The following is a 16,025-nucleotide window of genomic DNA, read 5'->3' as shown; positions in this document are numbered from 1 at the left end:
GCGCAACATCCTCCCGACACGGCCTCCATAGAACTGTCCAAGCTCATCAAGTTTCTGCTCCACTACTCCTCTTTGTCTTTGGCAGTGCTTGGTGCGGCATTATAAATTTGATTAGGCAATTTTACAGAAGTATAATTGGTTTTATTTTATGATTTAAAAAATGTTTAAGAAGCGTGCATTCTAATGAATGCGATATGTTCCTATTTTTGTGTGTACACATCAGTAACTCGTCTTATTGTGCTCTATTTCAGATTCTTGGATGGTTGCTCCTTGGAGGCACAACCATCGTACACACGTCAAAACCAAATCATCATAGCGAAATAGATCAGGTAAAGCGGCTTTGACTTCTTTTCTCGGAATGATATTTTGCATTACCACTTGTAACAAAACAAGCAATATAATTTCAGGATGACGTAACAGAGGAAGTTCTTAAAGTAGCACCAGGTCTGGCTTGTGATTTGGGACAAGCTGTGGAAACATCACCAGAGCCAGCGTGTGAAACGAATAATAGTACAGAGAAATCGGTTCAAGTGCAGCTACTTATGCACCACGAAGGATCCCAAACGGACGAAAAGAAAATCGTATCTTCAACTTCTATGCAAACAGAACCATACACTTGTTTTTCAGGTATGTATTCGCGTTTCTCATCGGATTTATGAAAAATTCAGCTTTGCCACATAGGTGCCATAGCGGCAATTCAAACTGTTTCATGAAATGAGGGTAGCAACTCAATGCTTTTGCGTTCGACCAGTCATCATCCTTCAAAATGCTGACATAAAGGAATACGGTTGCCATAGTGAGCATAGTAATTTTCATGTTGTCCGTCTCTTTAGTGCGTTGTAATTGGTGAGAGAGCGGCAAGTACAGTGCGTACAAAGGTATGAAACACCTGTTGATTTATTTTGAGACAGCAACCAACCGCGCCTGTTTAATAAGTATCTACAGTTTTACTCCAAGGAAGTCATCCCTGTATCACATCACACATGTGCATTGACACATCATGCACAAACTAGGTCATGTGCACATGGCGTGCCTGAGCGTACACGTACACCATCAATGTTGTTTCGTTTGGACATTCTCAGTAGTGTATTGCCTGTTTCTGAAGAGCGGATTCCTTAGCGGGTGTACATTTGGAGGGGTTGGCATGGATTATGTGTCCTTACCACGATACCCCACGTCGCACCGCTGGAACAGCTGTCGGAGACGATGCACCAAAAACAATCTAAGCGCTCTCAGGGCAGCACGTTGCGGGAACGGCTAGAAGATGAATGCATGCAAAGTAGAAATTTGTTAATGTATAGCATCGCTGCAATTTGAAAATAAGATTTTAGGAATGCTCTTACATTTCATTTGTGGGTGTTATTTCTCGTGGCTGTTACTCATCTGCTCAGCAACAGATCACTAAAATTACGCATGTCACCTCAAAGAGTTCTCGCAATGTCACGTGCTATGCCCTCAACTGGGTTCTTCTTATTGTGCTAGATATAGCCAACAAATGGCACATTCTTCTTGATATCAGTGTTTTTAGCATGTTAATAACCATAGCCAGGACGGCCAGTATTTACCCAGAACCTGAGTAAGAGTGTTCGGTGAGTGACGGTAGAGGACCAATGTCTGCCAGGAGTGAAGTAAGCGCAGGAACATTCCTTACTGAATAAGGAACTCGAGGCTGTAGAAATATTCGGAGCCCTGCACTATGGCATCTCTCACATTCTTACCGTTGTCTCTGGACATAATGCAAAAATTATTCATTACGCATTACTATCAGTTATCACCCGAAAATTACTTCCTCTGGATATTGCCATACAGGCATTGTAGTAGATGCTTCTTAAAACTTTTTTACTAGTTTACACCGTAAGTGGCAGCCTAATGCATTACGAACTCAAACTTGTGATTGGTATGAGACCATGTCTGGACTGCGACTCCAAAATGCCGGAATCGAAACAAACGAGATTTACTAATCTTTCTTCTTTTTCAGGGTTTGTGCAAACACTATTGAAATAGAAAAAGTAATGAATTTTAAAGCAGTGTCAATTTAAATTGTCGACATGAAGTTTCGCTTGTGTGGCAAATAACTGATTTAGACTGGAAGTTCGAACAAAAGGCAAGAAGGAGAAGATGAAAGCTTGTGGTTAAAAATTCGTAAACACAGTGTGGGTGTTGCAATTGACTTTTCAACAAGAAGCCATGAAAACGACAAGGCCACTTGTCGTAACTTTGGCTACAGCACACACATCATGTTTAGGAATGTCTCATGGTCCGGACTAAAAACTTAATAATGCATCTTTTTGTTTTTAGATATCTGTGTATGCTGAGCAAAATACTTATGCAGATAAGACGCGACGATGTTCAGTAGTGGTTGTCGTGTATTCAAGACCCGAGCCCTACACCAATAACGTCCATGTTTAGTTCTACCGCTCGTGCACTCCCATCCTTCTTTCTCCTCAGTTTTCCTGCTTGTTGTCGCGCGGCCGCATTTATCTGCAACATACTCCTAAGTGGCCGAGACGATCACGAGGTAGTCTCGCTATTCCAGATTACTTGTCTGGCTGGCTTCCCTCCAGAGTATATGCTAACTGAACCAGTCACTTTTCTTGCCTTTCCAGAAGCTAGTCACTCTAAAGCATGCGCCCAATATCATTCTCTGCTGGGTGCGCTGACCGCCCCATTCAGCTATTGTAGCACTGAATATGCGCTACCGTCAACACAGGAACACACTTCGCAGCTCCCAACAACGAGGCCTTCGGTGTTCAAGCTGTAGCACTAATGACCGTCTCAATGCATTTCCTGTCAAGCGGGTGATCCGGTATGACCTGTCTTCCCACCAAAGATCTTCCCCGAACTTACACTAGACAACTGGTTGCCTCTGGGAGACGAGCAGCTACTGCACAACATCAGCGTTGAGCTTTGAACCCTTCAGCAGGGCAACGTTGTGGCAGGCATGACCTAGCGTGTGCGTTGAGGTGCCAGACACAGCACAAAGCCTTGGTGTGACAGCATTTTCATGAATGACTGCATGATGAGGCGGATAATAGCCATCATCTTTTGGCTGTCGTATTTCCAATCGCCTTTTCTGTTTCTTGCTATATGCCTCTCTGATTGCCTTGCCACGGTGTCTATACAGTCCGAACGTTTCTTGAACCAGTTCAGTTGCACATGTGGATAGCCTTCTCCCAATTTTCGATGATCACTGCCTGAATGTCTACCCAAAACTGGTAGTTTTAGCGGAACCTTGTAGCAGCCATCCAACTTTATGATGCCCTGTTCAGATGCCTCAAGTTCTGTTGGAGGCTTGTTTCTTTCTCGGCAGGTGCCTTGGTCCCCATGACACCGAGACGACTTATTGCAGAAAGATCACCGTTAGGGACAAACTTCGTGGTATAGTACAGGAATAGAGCGCTCATGTATGCTGAACTTCTCTCGCGTTCTATGGTGCCCTGAACAGTCCAGCCAAACTTGGTTTTCATGGCCGTAAGATCACTGGACAAGCGATCTATTCTTCCAGTTACTACCTTCCAGTAGACGTCAGAACCAAGTAAAATGCTTAATTCTTGTGGGTTCCAGGTGTTGGGATGAAAGTTGTCTGCAGCTTGACAAGTTCATGTCCCACAAAAGCTGCGAAACATCAGTACTGAGCGGCGGACTTGTTACTGCACACGCTTTGGGTACTTCCAAGGCCTCCACGGTTCGGCAGCAAGTGCGAACACTGTAGGCAAATGTCCCATTGGTGCCGACAAAGGTTTGACCTCTTCAGGCTGTGACTGCGAGAAACCAGACGCTGTTTTTTCTGGCCTGCTTTGCTCGCGAACCTTAATCTGAATGCGCAGAAAACTGAGCGATTCGGCAGTCTGGCGAGCTCTCTGTTCAAGTGCTGCGATGCCGGACGTTTCCTGCGGCGCTTCCTGCGCTTTCTGGCAGTAGAGAATCGCAAAATCATCTGGCAGACACTTCATCAGGACGTGATGAGGACCACGTCGTACTGGTCCGGAGAGACGCCCAAACCGGTCAACATGAAAGACTCGAAAGTTGACCTTGTCGTAGAGCAGGCGAAGTTTCTCCACGTCTGCCGACGACTTGACTGGCGCTAAGGCGAGCAGGTGGTCTATGTGCTTGTTGACAAGCTAGTCGTATCGACCAAATCGCTCCGTCTAGGTCTTGATCGCGATGTTGTAATGGTCCTCGGTTAGTCGGATGCCTTCGATTGCTCTCTTTGCTGCACCACTCAAATAGGACTGAAGGTACTGGAACTTCTCTATCTGTAAAAGGTCTTCATCCAGAGGAATCGTGGCACTGAAATGGTCCCAGAAGGACTCCCATTCGCAAAGTGCGCCGGAAAACATTGGGATCTGTAGTTTCGGCAGGGCCACCGTGTGATGATGCGGCATCGTTCCTAGACTGGGAATCTCATCGGCTACTCGAGAAGAGTCACTGACCTGACTCTGGACTGCGGTGCTGGCACCACCGGCCTCGGCGTTAGGTGATGTAGCTACCGACCTTGCAGCACTTGTTACTGTCGCCTTGTTTGCGGCCTCTAGGAGGAAGAAACGCGCTCAGGGCACGGCGCAAGAGACCCTTCGGTCGTATTCTTCCACGACTTCGAGCTCTTCCTCATAGTCGTCGTCGTCAGTCGCATCGAAGATTTCTTTGTTTAAGGTGACAAGTTTGGCATTCCTTTGAGGGAGGTAGGCAACGTGGGAGTCGACCTGACTGGCATCGGAAACGGAAGCCTGCACCTCGTCCGTCAGCAGCGTGATAGTTCGTGTGACGCTGGCCCAGACGACGCCACGCTTCTTACGCAGCCGCTTCGGCGACGCCATCGGAAGTAGAAGTCTTCGAAGGGCGTGACCGGGGGGGGGGGGGGGGTTTCGACACCATACGGATGTCGCGTATTCAAGACCCGAGCCCTACACCTAGAGCGTGCCTTTATTCCAACCGCTCATGCCTAACTATTCTTCTTTCTCCTCGGTTTTCCTGCATGTTGTCGCGCGGTCACAATCATCCGCAACAGTGGTAGTTTGCTTTGATACTGCAAGATGTAACTAATGGTTCGTAAATGATTTTGTCTCCCCTGCTTATCATTGTGCTCTCATTGAAACTGTAGAGAGACGTTAGTGAAAAATGTAACTGTGGCAATAATGTATTGTCACGTGCTACGAAAGGTCTTCAATTTGGAAGAATTGAGCCGGCGGAGAAACGCACCGAGAACTGGCAAGATGGCTGCTTCAATAAACAACAACTAGCCAGAGCACGCGCTGCCCCAGAACATCGTCTTCGATTCTTGCGGGCATCCATGGCTTGCGCTCGCCGTAACTAGCAGCCAAGTGGCATTACTCCTTACTCATTACTCTAAGTGGCATTACTCCATTACTCCAAGCGTTACTCCAAGCATTACTCCAAGTGGCATTACTCCATTACTAAAAAAAGGCATCGCTTTGATGCTCGAGAAGTTCACAGGCAAAGTCGAGGTGACCCAAGAGAAAATACGCGCATACACAGAAACACCAATAAGATTCATGCACAGTCACACAGTCGCGTGAAGTACAGCTTTAGTCACACTACGTGCACAATCTTTGAGGAGTGCCTTTGCCGCCGTGGCAAGAAGGCGCCGTCAGTGACCAACTCTTAGTTCACATCGCTCACGCGTCGCAACACTTTCTATGGTTCGAAGTAGCGACTGAGCAGTTTTTCTGACAATCCCTTGCGTCGGACTAGAGTCCACATTCAAACTTGATCGCCTGGATGGTATTCAACTTGTCGATGGCGAGCGTTGTAGCGGCATGCGTCTGTACTCTGCTGGCGCGTAATGTGTAGGCGTGCTAACTGGTGTGCTTCTTCGGCGTACTGGGTAAGCTGGACAGCATCAGGAGTGATCAAAGCGTCGGAATTATGTGGAAGCATCGCATCCAGCATGGTCTGGACCTCACGTCCATAGACAAGACGGAAAGGCGTGAATTGCGTAGTTTCCGGACGGCAGTATTGTACGCGAGTATGACGTACAGTAGCACCTGGTCCCAGGTCTTATGCTGGACATCTACGTACATAGATAACATGTCAGTGATGGTCTTGTTTAGTCGCTCTGTCAAGCCGTTGCTCTGCAGATGATATGTCATGGTCTCGCGATGGCTCGTGTAGCTGAGCTTGAATACGTCATGACTGAGGTGGGTCATGAATGCTGTTCCTCTGTGATTACGCACGACGGAGTGCCATGTCGAAGAACGATCTGGTCCATAACAAATTGGGCGACGTCAGAAGCCGTAGCACGTGTTAGTGCCTTTGTTTCAGCATACTTCGTCAAACAGTCGGCGGCCATTACGATCCTTTTGTCCGGCAGATGATAGCAGAAAGGGCCCCAGTAAGTCCATTCCTATTTGATCAAATGGCGCTCTGGGTAGTTCTATTGGTTGAAGAAGCCCCGCGGGCTTCAGTGGCGGGGATTTGCGGCGTTGACATTCCCGGCAGCTTTTCACGAATCACTTAAGGGGAGACGCTCCTCGAAAGCACTTTTTTTTTTGTTATTCAACTTAGAGCTTCAGAAATTGGACCACTGATGCAGTTTTTCCTCCTGATTCCAAATCTGTAATCAGTTTTTACATAAGTGCAATAGTTTGGGAGTTGTGTTTCAAGTAATGGTGAAACTTGATAAGTTTTCCGGGAACTTTCGCGCATACTAAATGTTCATGCAGAGAGTTGTTCAATGGCTCCTTTTGCTCCCTATTAGCCATAGAGTGCCGATATCTAGCTAGAAATTGTGCTCCAACTTTGAAACTATGAAAAAAACATCTGTGTAGCAAACTACCCTTTTTTTTCCACTCGACCACCATTAAATTTATTAATAGATATTTACAGCTGATAGGTTGTGCTGATTCAAGTAGATATCGGCACCCTACGCACTCTCCTCAATGTGTGTGCCAAATTTCGTCGTCGTATGACCATTCTAAGTGCCCGAAACACTTCCCGCAAAAAATGCAAATTGGCCAAAATTGCGAAATGAGAAAAACGCGTTTGAAAGTTTGAAAGTCTGTATTTACAAAAATGAAAAACGCAGTAGCACGAAACTTGTGCTGAACACATACACACATGTCCAGAGGGAATATCAGTTGTCTAAAACTCTCCAGCACCGTAGGTTTTCCCTTCCCGGCTGGTGCGGCAGGACTCTTCCACCCGGGCCCTCTTGGCTGCACTGCGACGGTGTGCCCTCGCCTCAGCGGTCTGACGCACATTCATCTTGTGCATGCGCATGCTGTCTCGGCGGTCGCTGAGGGTAACCAGGGCCTCCGAAGGAAGCACCCCAAGCTCTTCCAGCACCTTTTCAAAGCTCGCGTGGCCCCGGTTGAACCACAGGACTGCAATGGCTGTGGCTGTTTCCACAGCAGTCCGGGAAGCAAACCGGGTCTTTGGACACAGCAGCCATATTTTGCTGTTCAGGGACTCGGCCGCGTTCTGTGTCTTGCCGTGGAGGCACCGGGCAAGCAGCTTCGCATCTGTGAGACGCTTGTAGATTGGGAGGACTGCCAAACCCTGGGCCTTGGTCAGGAGGGGGGTGTGGCACGGTGCAGGCTGGCCCTGCGCCTCAGCACGTCGGTGCTTGCACCACGAGTCTGGGCCTGCAGGACAGAACTTGTGACTTCCAGCACCGTCTGTTGAGCACGAGTGCAAACATGAGGCCCATATGGCAGTGTACATCTTGTGGACATTTCCCCGATTGTTCACAATGGCCACCTGAAAGTAAGTTTGAAGCTTCTGGATGGTGGTCTCCTTCAGCTTCTCCCCTCGTGGAAGTGGCGTTGGCAGCTTCCGCAGGCCGGTGCCCAGACGTTTCGCCACGTGGTTGGTGCACTCCTCTTTTTCAATTGGAGTGTCAGGGTACACGTTGGCATCACAGACCCCGTTGTAGGCCTTGCTGTCTCCATCGCTTAGGAAGATGGTGAACCGCAGGGGTGTCTCATAGTCCACAGTCCTCTGCCAAATGCGCACTGCAGCTTCGGCCTCCATGGCATGCGAAGAACAGTCGCAATTCTTCTCACAAACGGGATGATGAAACGCCTGCCATGTTTCTTCATCGCCTCCCATGTCGTTATGCAAACTGCACGCCAGGCAGAAGTTGGAAAGCACTTCATAGTCCAGGCACAAACCAGTGTCCAAGGACACTACAGTTCCCACACCATTGTGGCTTTTGTGGCCTCTTTTTTGCCATGTGCCGTCAAACATGACTGGCACGTCACTGTTACCAGCCACCTCTTTGGTGACGCTGCGTGCCCTTTGCATGTTTTCACAGACAGCCTTCACTGCCGCACTGTGAATCTTTTTGCCGATAGCATGGAAGGTCTTATGGTGCATAGGGTTTGGCAATCCAACTACTGCACAAAATCGTGAAAGTTGCTCATGCCCGATACCGACGGCACGCGCTGCAAGCACCACTTTCAGGTTCACGGCAAAGGCGTCACGCGAACTCCCGCTGTCGTAGCTTCTGCTTGCACCGCGGCCGCCATCTGACGCGACCCGCTTCGACGAGTACGCGGACGAAAGGATGCTCTCCGAGCACTCCGCATTCTCGCAGTGTAGCTCCAGAAACGCCGAAAGGCCTTTCCGCTTTTTATTCGGTGCCCGAACTGCGAGTTTACTCTCGTGACAAACGGGGCATGCCGCGCCTGCGACGACGGCCGTCAATGCACCCAACTCGCACAGCACTACGCTTTCGGCACGATCGGCATTCGGCCTGACGTCGTTTTCGAATAACGCGATCTTTTTCTGCGATGCACTCACAAAATTCACTGCAGCGTTGATCTCGTCGTCGCAGTTGCCATGGTCGACGTTGCCGTGGTCGATGTTAGGCCTACCGGCCGCTGGCCCGTCGCGGACATTTTCGTTGGCGGTGGCTTTCTTGTACGTCCTCCGCCGCTTCCCTCTGAACTTGTTCTTACTTCTGTATTTCCGATGGTCGGCAACGGCCTTTTTCGGGCTTGCCATCGCACGAAAACAGCGAAAAATAACTCCGGAAAACAGTGAAGCGAACTACGGCAAGAAAACGCGGGTGCTGTCAGCCAATGGCGGCCCTGCGTTAGTGGCGCGCGGTTTGAAACGGCGGGAAAAGACTGTTTTTGTTGCTTTTTTTTTAGACTTTTCGTGAACGTACGAGACTTCAAGAACCGGGATCGTGGAGAGTAAGGACAACTCTACACGAGCCAGCGGCCGCAATATGGCGGACAGCTCTCTTCGCGGCCCCGCGAGCACGCGAACAGCAGCCCGTTTTGTGTAAATTTCGTGATGCCGCGCGTCACTGCCGCTCACTCAGACGCGTTTTTCACTGACTTCTGATGCTTATTTCGCTGTGATATTTTCAGATGTCAAAATATAATGTATAAAGATGATAAAGCAACAAAAAACAGAAAAGGTGAAATTTGGAAAAAAAACGCGACTTTTCGACCCGCGTCTCCCCTTAACGGATGCAGAGAGCTTAGCCCAGTAGTAGGCTTGTCGAACTCGAGCGAGATTTCGAGACGAGAGTTCGAGAGGAACCTAAGTGACCAGATGTGGGCTCATCGTGGCAGGCAAGAAGAATGTCGTCACGCATTGCAGTTGACACAACTAGAAGATAGGTTCTCTCATTGTCGTTGGAGTTTTTTTATACAGGACCCCATTTCGCAGACATAACGACGACATATTTTGAGAAATACATCGAGGTATGGAAGAGTTGCGTCCTTCAAGGTTTTCGATAACTGCTCGAATTTCATTGTTCGGGCACTGTTGTGTAATCAGATCTGTTGTAGTAAGGGCCCCAAGGAAACCACCGTCATCCTCAGTGTCGTGGCCACAAACTTCGACAGATGCACGGAATAATGAATCAGCATCTTCGTGCTTGCGGCCCGATTCGTAAGCGATCGTGAAATCGTATTCCTGCAGACGAAGACTCCATCGCGCCAGTCGCCCACACGGGTCCCATAGGTTGGCTAACCAGCGCAACGAATGATGGTAAATAACTACCTTAAAGTGGCGTCCGTAAAGGTAAGGCCTAAATTTCATCATGGCCCATACAACAGCGAGGCACTCTTTCTCTGACGTGGAGTAGTTGACCTCGGTACGGGAAAGAGTGCGGCTAGCGTACGCTGTCACTCGCTCTGTGCCCTCTTGTTGTTGTACGAGGACAGCACCAAGACCCACGTTGCTGGCGTCAGTATGAATTTCAGCATCAGCGTCATGGTCAAAGTAAGCGAGGAGTGGTGGTGTCTGCAAACGCTCCTGTAGTTCAGAGAAAGCTGCATCCTGTTCATCCTCCCAGACGAATGGAACATCTTCACGAGTGAGTCGAGTGAGTGGTTCAGCAATCCTAGAAAAATTGGCTATAAAGTGGGAATAGTACGCGCAGAGCCCTAGCAAACGATGTACTGCCTTTTTATCACGTGGAACAGGAAACGAGGCCACCGCGGTACTTTTGTCTGGGTCTAGTCGAATACCATCCGCACTGACAACATGGCCGAGAAACCTTAGTTCCTTGTAACCGAAGTGGCATTTTTTTTGGCTTCAGTGTCGGGTTAGCAGAGCGGAGCTTCCAGCACATTCGGCAGACGCTTCAGGTGCTCCTCAAAGGTGGCAGAAAACACGACATCATCATCCAGATAAACTAGGCACGTGTGCCACTTACGACCGGTAAGAACAGTGTCCATCATTCTCTGGAATGTTGCAGGTGTAGAACAGAGGCCGAAGGGAAGCACTTTGGATTCATATAGGCCATCCAGTGTAACGAATGCGGTTATTCACGATCTCGTTCATCAACTTCGATCTGCCAGTAGCCACTTTTCAAGTCTATCGATGAAAATTACTTGGCCCGCTGCAGTCTGTTTAGGGAATCGTCGATGCGGGGCAGCGGATAGATGTCTTTTTTAGTCACGCTGTTGAGTTTTCTGTAGTCCACGCAGAAGTGCAGTGATCCATCTTTTTTCTTCACGAGCACGACTGGAGATGACCAGGCACTCTTCGAAGGTTCGATAACGCCATCTTGCAACATCTCTTTGACTTCAGCATTTATCACGTCACATTCCTTCGTCGAAATGCGGTAAGGGTGTTGTTTTATGGGCGAGGTGTCGGTATACGGAATTATTCTGTGTTGGCGATCGGTGTCTGACGAACCTTTGAGGTGGACGCGAAGCACTTTAAAATGATATAGCAGTTCACGTAGCTCGCTATGCTGTTGTTCCAAGAGGGTCGAGTTGACATCAACTTTTGCAAGTAGTGAAGTCACGTCGCTTGGTGTCGGTCGAAGCCCGTTGTCGGCTGATGTAGATGCGAAGCATTCAGAAACGTCTGCGGTGGGGTAGGCGAAAGCGATGGCGGTGTCACGAAACAGGTGCTGGTAGTCGTTACTGAAATTAGTCACAAGTAGGGCAGAGTGTCCGTCATGAAGCGTGATGAGGCTGCGTGCAGCGCGAACAGAAGCGTCAAGTTTCCTTTGGCGACAACCTCACCATCCGGTAACTTGTCAGACACTACATCAACTAGGACGCTTGAACGCAGAGGCAATAGGATGCTGTCGGCAGAAACGGGAAGCATGCTGTCATGGATGTCGTCATATTTGTCGGAGGATTCTGCTGTGGAAAACGTCACGGTACGCTCTTCAAGATCGATAATAGCGCTGTGCTCCCTCAAAAAGTCGACTCCCAGGATTAGGTCTCCAGAACAGTCACGAAGTACGAGGCAGCTGGCGAGAAACATACGTCCCCAAATGCTCACTGTGATAGTGCACATGCTGATATGGGTGACTACGTGCCTGCCGGCAGTACGAATTTGTGCTTTGTACCAAGGCGTAACAACTTTCTTTATGTGCGCTGCTAGTTTCCTGCTTATTATCGAGTAGTCTGCACCTATGTCCAATAATGCAATAACGTTGTGGTGACCATTGACTACCACATGGATATTCTAAGAAAATCTGCTTCTGGCTTTCGTCGCTGTCGTCGGGGAATCGCTCCGTGTCTGTGCTTGCGTCGGTGGGAGGCCTTGCTTGCGTCGAGTGTCAGTGGCCTCGCTCCCGTAGGCAGCTGTAGTTAGTTTTCCCGCCTAGGGCTTGGCGAGCGCACCGGCGCCGCCCCTGGGAAGCTCCGAAAATTTGAAGATCGCCTTGGGGATGGGGACCGTGACTGCCGCCGCAGTGGCATGCGCTGATATCAGAGGTAATCTTCAATAGCGCTCGGTCTTTCGCCGAATCTCGGCCGTGGTGCGTTGACAGCAAAGCCCTGTAGTTCGAGGTGAAGATAGCGACATTCCCGGTACACATGTACAGCTTCACCACAGTGATAGCACAGTGGTCATCTGTCCGGTGTGCACCATACGTCGGATTTTCTGGGAAGCGGCTGTCGATTTTTAAGTGCTGAATTGGCTGCAGCGAAGGAAGTGCATCCTGTGGCATAGGATTAACGAAGCCCGGTGAAGCAGGAGTATATCGGCTGACAGCTTCTGCGTATGATGCACGATGTGGCTCCGTCGGGACATGGAGGACATAGTTGGAAGGCGGCACTTGGAGAGCCTGTCGTACTTCGTTTCTGACAAGGCTGCATATAGACCCTGTAGTAGGTTAGGACTGGCACTGGATCTTCCTAGTTCATCACGCACCACCGATCGAATGAAATCACCGAGAGAGTCGATGTTGATGTTGCTTGCCGCACCTACGATCTGACCTATTGACGAAGCGGCACTCACTTGCCGGTCGTACACAGTAGAGCACTGCTGCAGCACTTGCACCATGGTTGTAGCTTCGCTCCGAAATTCCGCCACGATCTTTGGGGGAGAGCGAACGAGGCCAGCGAAAAGCTGCTTCTTCACTCCTCGCATTAAATGACGGACCCTCTTTTCTTCTGCCATGTCGGGGTCGGCTCGACGAAAGAGGCTCGTCTTGTCCTCGACTTACATCGTGACACTTTCGTTCGGCATTTGGAGGCGCGACTGAATCGCTCGCTCGGCTCGTTCACGGCGATCTGGATTGGCCCAACTTGCCAGCAAGTATCCACGAAAGAGGCTTCACGAGGGAAAAGGCTCATGTTTTTCGTACCAAGTACGAGCGCCGTCCTCCGAGCTGAAATACACGTTCCTCATTTTGTCGAAGTCGGTCCAACCATTGTAATCCGAGACCCGTTCGAACTGAGCCAGCCAGTCTTCGACATCCTCTAAGACAGAACCGTGGAACACCCTCGGCACATGTGGCTTTCACAGCGTATGAGGCATGGCTGCAGTGCTTTCCTGTGCGTTGGAGACTGCAGCGCCTTCCATAGCGTTCGAGGGTGTGACAGACGTCATCTCGGGAAGAGGTCCACGCTCAGGTGGTAGTCCTCGGAGTCTTCGGCTTTAGCAGCGTACAGGTGTTGTCACTGCAGGTACAGGGCTACCTGGAGGTGTTTGGAACATCGGCTGGGGGTTACCCAGCAGCCCCATCAGTGTTCACGTGCTACAGAAGGTCTTTAACTTGAAAGAACTGAGCCGGCAGGGAGACGCACCGAAAACTGGCAAGATGGCTGCTTCAATAAACAACAACTAGCCAGAGCAGGCGCTGCCTCAGGACATCGTCTTTCATTCTCGCGGGCAGCCATGGCTTGCGCTCACCGTAAGTAGCGCCCAAGTGGCAATATAAACAGTTGCTGCGGTAGTGCATAAATGTGTATTGTTTGTTTTTAATTTTACACATTGCATTACATAAATATAATTCACTCATATTTTTTTATTATGCTTTATGTGTTGTAATAGAAAGTGGTAATTTCTGTGCAGTGTTTTGTGAATACTTCTCCGCAAACAGAACTTCAGTAAGCAGTTTAATGGGCTAGTTTTGTTTGTGCACAATGAGACACTTTCGACGTTTGCAATATACTTAGCAATTGAATGAGAACTAAATTCTATTCTACTTTCTGGCACACTGTGTTCGTATGTGTTGACCATAGAATTTATCCGCAGCCAGATGGCAAATATTGTAATACATGCTGTGATGGTGCCCTATTGGCACAGTAGTAGCCTTAGTGAGATGAGGTGGACATCAATATATTTTGCATGCACAGCTGCCCATGTGTATTGCCTGCTGCTGTAGTGCGGTTCCATGTAGTGTGTCACACATAATTTGCATTGCTTTGTGGGCTCTCAATGGCTTTTCAGGCTCCCTGTCCTGTGTCTCTTTGGAACGGTCTTCTCCACTGGCATCTGTACGAAGCCGACTTCATTCCTGCCAGCAGTGCACCTATGTGACCGTGGACAAATCAACTATGAACAGACACCTTCCGAAACACATGGGCGAGCCCCCCTTCCATTGCCGCTTTTGTCCAGCTGCATTCATGTACAAGTCCAAGCTTGGGGCTCACTTGTGCACCCACACAGGGGATCGGCCCTTCCCCTGCGCCTTCTGCAGTGCATCTTTTTCGATAAAAAACCACCTCGATGAGCACATGCGCATTCACACAGGAGAGAGGCCATTTTCCTGTGTCTATTGCAATGCATCTTTTGTAGAGAAAACCACCCTCGTATGCCACCTGCAAAAACACACAGGAGAGCGTTCGTTTTCTTGCATCCACTGTGGTGCGTCCTTTGTGCAGAAGAGCAACCTCATAAGACACATCCGCACGCACACAGGAGAGCGTCCATTTTCCTGTGTCCACTGCAATGCTTCTTTTGTACAGAAAATCCTTCTCAAGAGGCACATCCGCAAGCACACTGGAGAGCGTCCATTTTCCTGTATCCACTGCAATTCTTCTTTTATGTACAGAAGTTCCCTTTCGAACCACATCCTCAAGCATACTGGAGAGCGACCATTTTCCTGTGTCCACTGCAATGCGTCCTTTCTGCAGAAAAGCCATCTTGTAAGACACGTGCGAAAGCACACAGGAGAGTATCCATTTTCCTGTGTCCACTGTAATGCATCTTTTGCAGAAAAAAAGGACCTCACAAGACACATGCGAAAGCACACAGGAGAGCGTCCATTTTCCTGTATCCACTGCAATGCATCTTTTGCAGAAAAAAAGGACCTCACAAGACACATGCGAAAGCACACAGGAGAGCGTCCATTTTCCTGTGTCCACTGTAATGTGTCCTTTCTGCAGAAAGGAAATCTTGTAATACACGTGCGAACGCACACAGGAGAGCGTCCATTTTCTTGTGTCCACTGCAAAGCATCCTTTATAGAAAAAAATAACCTCACAATACACGTGCGAAAGCACACAGGAGAGCGTCCATTTTCCTGTGTCCATTGCAATGCATCTTTTGCAGAAAAAAAGAACCTTACAAGACACATGCGAAAGCACACGTGAGAGCATCCATTTTCTTGCATCCTTTGTGTAGAAAGCCTCCTCGTAAGACATCTGCATACATATTTAATGGTGGCCCTGTTTTTGTTTCTACTGTAATAAATACTTTTTGGAAGAGATCCTCATGAGACACATCTGTCTGTACAGATGAGTGAATCCATTTTCCTGTGTTCACTGCAATGCATCATGTTCAGTGAAATGCGAACTCATTAGAGACATGTATACTCAAGGAGGAAAGGGTCCCTCGTCTGTCCACAGTAATGTATTCTTTTCAATAAAAGGCCACCTCATATGGCACACGCGCACCAATGAAGCAGAGCGGCCCTTTTCTTATATTCACTGCTACTCACCCCTTTTCCATAGAAGGTCACCTGATCGAACACATGCATACTCACCATAGGTCAACGAACCCTCTTGAGCCAACTCACAGACTCAGATCGAGCGGCGAGTCTGAGTGAATCTGCATGAGTAATATTTTTGTCAGTTTGACTCCGAGTGCGTCTGGCTGAAAAAAATTTTGTCGAGGTGAGTCAGAATGACTTTAGCTCAAGAAAATTTCAGGTACTTGGAGTGTGAGCGAGTCCAAAGAGCAAGATGTATTTTTGAAGTGACACTGATGGAGTTCCACTTCTCATTTTTGACCTATGGTCATATATACTCATTTTCAATGCTAATCTCAGCCTTATCAATATTCACGTTTATGCTGACCTCTACTTGCATACGAAAACAGTTTCATTCATACACAATTTCAATATTTAT

The 16,025-nt window shown here is 48.6% G+C and overlaps 1 protein-coding gene across 1 annotated transcript in view; it reads left to right on the top strand.

Moving 5' to 3' along the window:
* LOC142761694 (uncharacterized) overlaps nt 1-15,579 on the top strand; it is a 43,221-nt gene extending 27,642 nt beyond the window's left edge. Inside the window, exons 2-4 of the mRNA XM_075887682.1 lie at nt 252-329; nt 408-627; nt 14,125-15,579. Of these exons, the coding sequence (XP_075743797.1) occupies nt 252-329; nt 408-627; nt 14,125-15,269 (1,443 nt within the window). The 3' untranslated portion in view covers nt 15,270-15,579. The remainder of the gene's footprint in view (nt 1-251; nt 330-407; nt 628-14,124) is intronic.
* Nucleotides 15,580-16,025: the final 446 nt, after the last annotated feature.

This window comes from Rhipicephalus microplus, chromosome 3, assembly GCF_043290135.1.
Source record: "Rhipicephalus microplus isolate Deutch F79 chromosome 3, USDA_Rmic, whole genome shotgun sequence".
In the NCBI taxonomy this organism is placed as follows: Eukaryota; Metazoa; Arthropoda; class Arachnida; order Ixodida; family Ixodidae; genus Rhipicephalus; species Rhipicephalus microplus.
The sequence above is the reverse complement of the archived record's forward strand: the minus strand, read 5'-3'. Positions and strand labels throughout refer to the sequence as shown.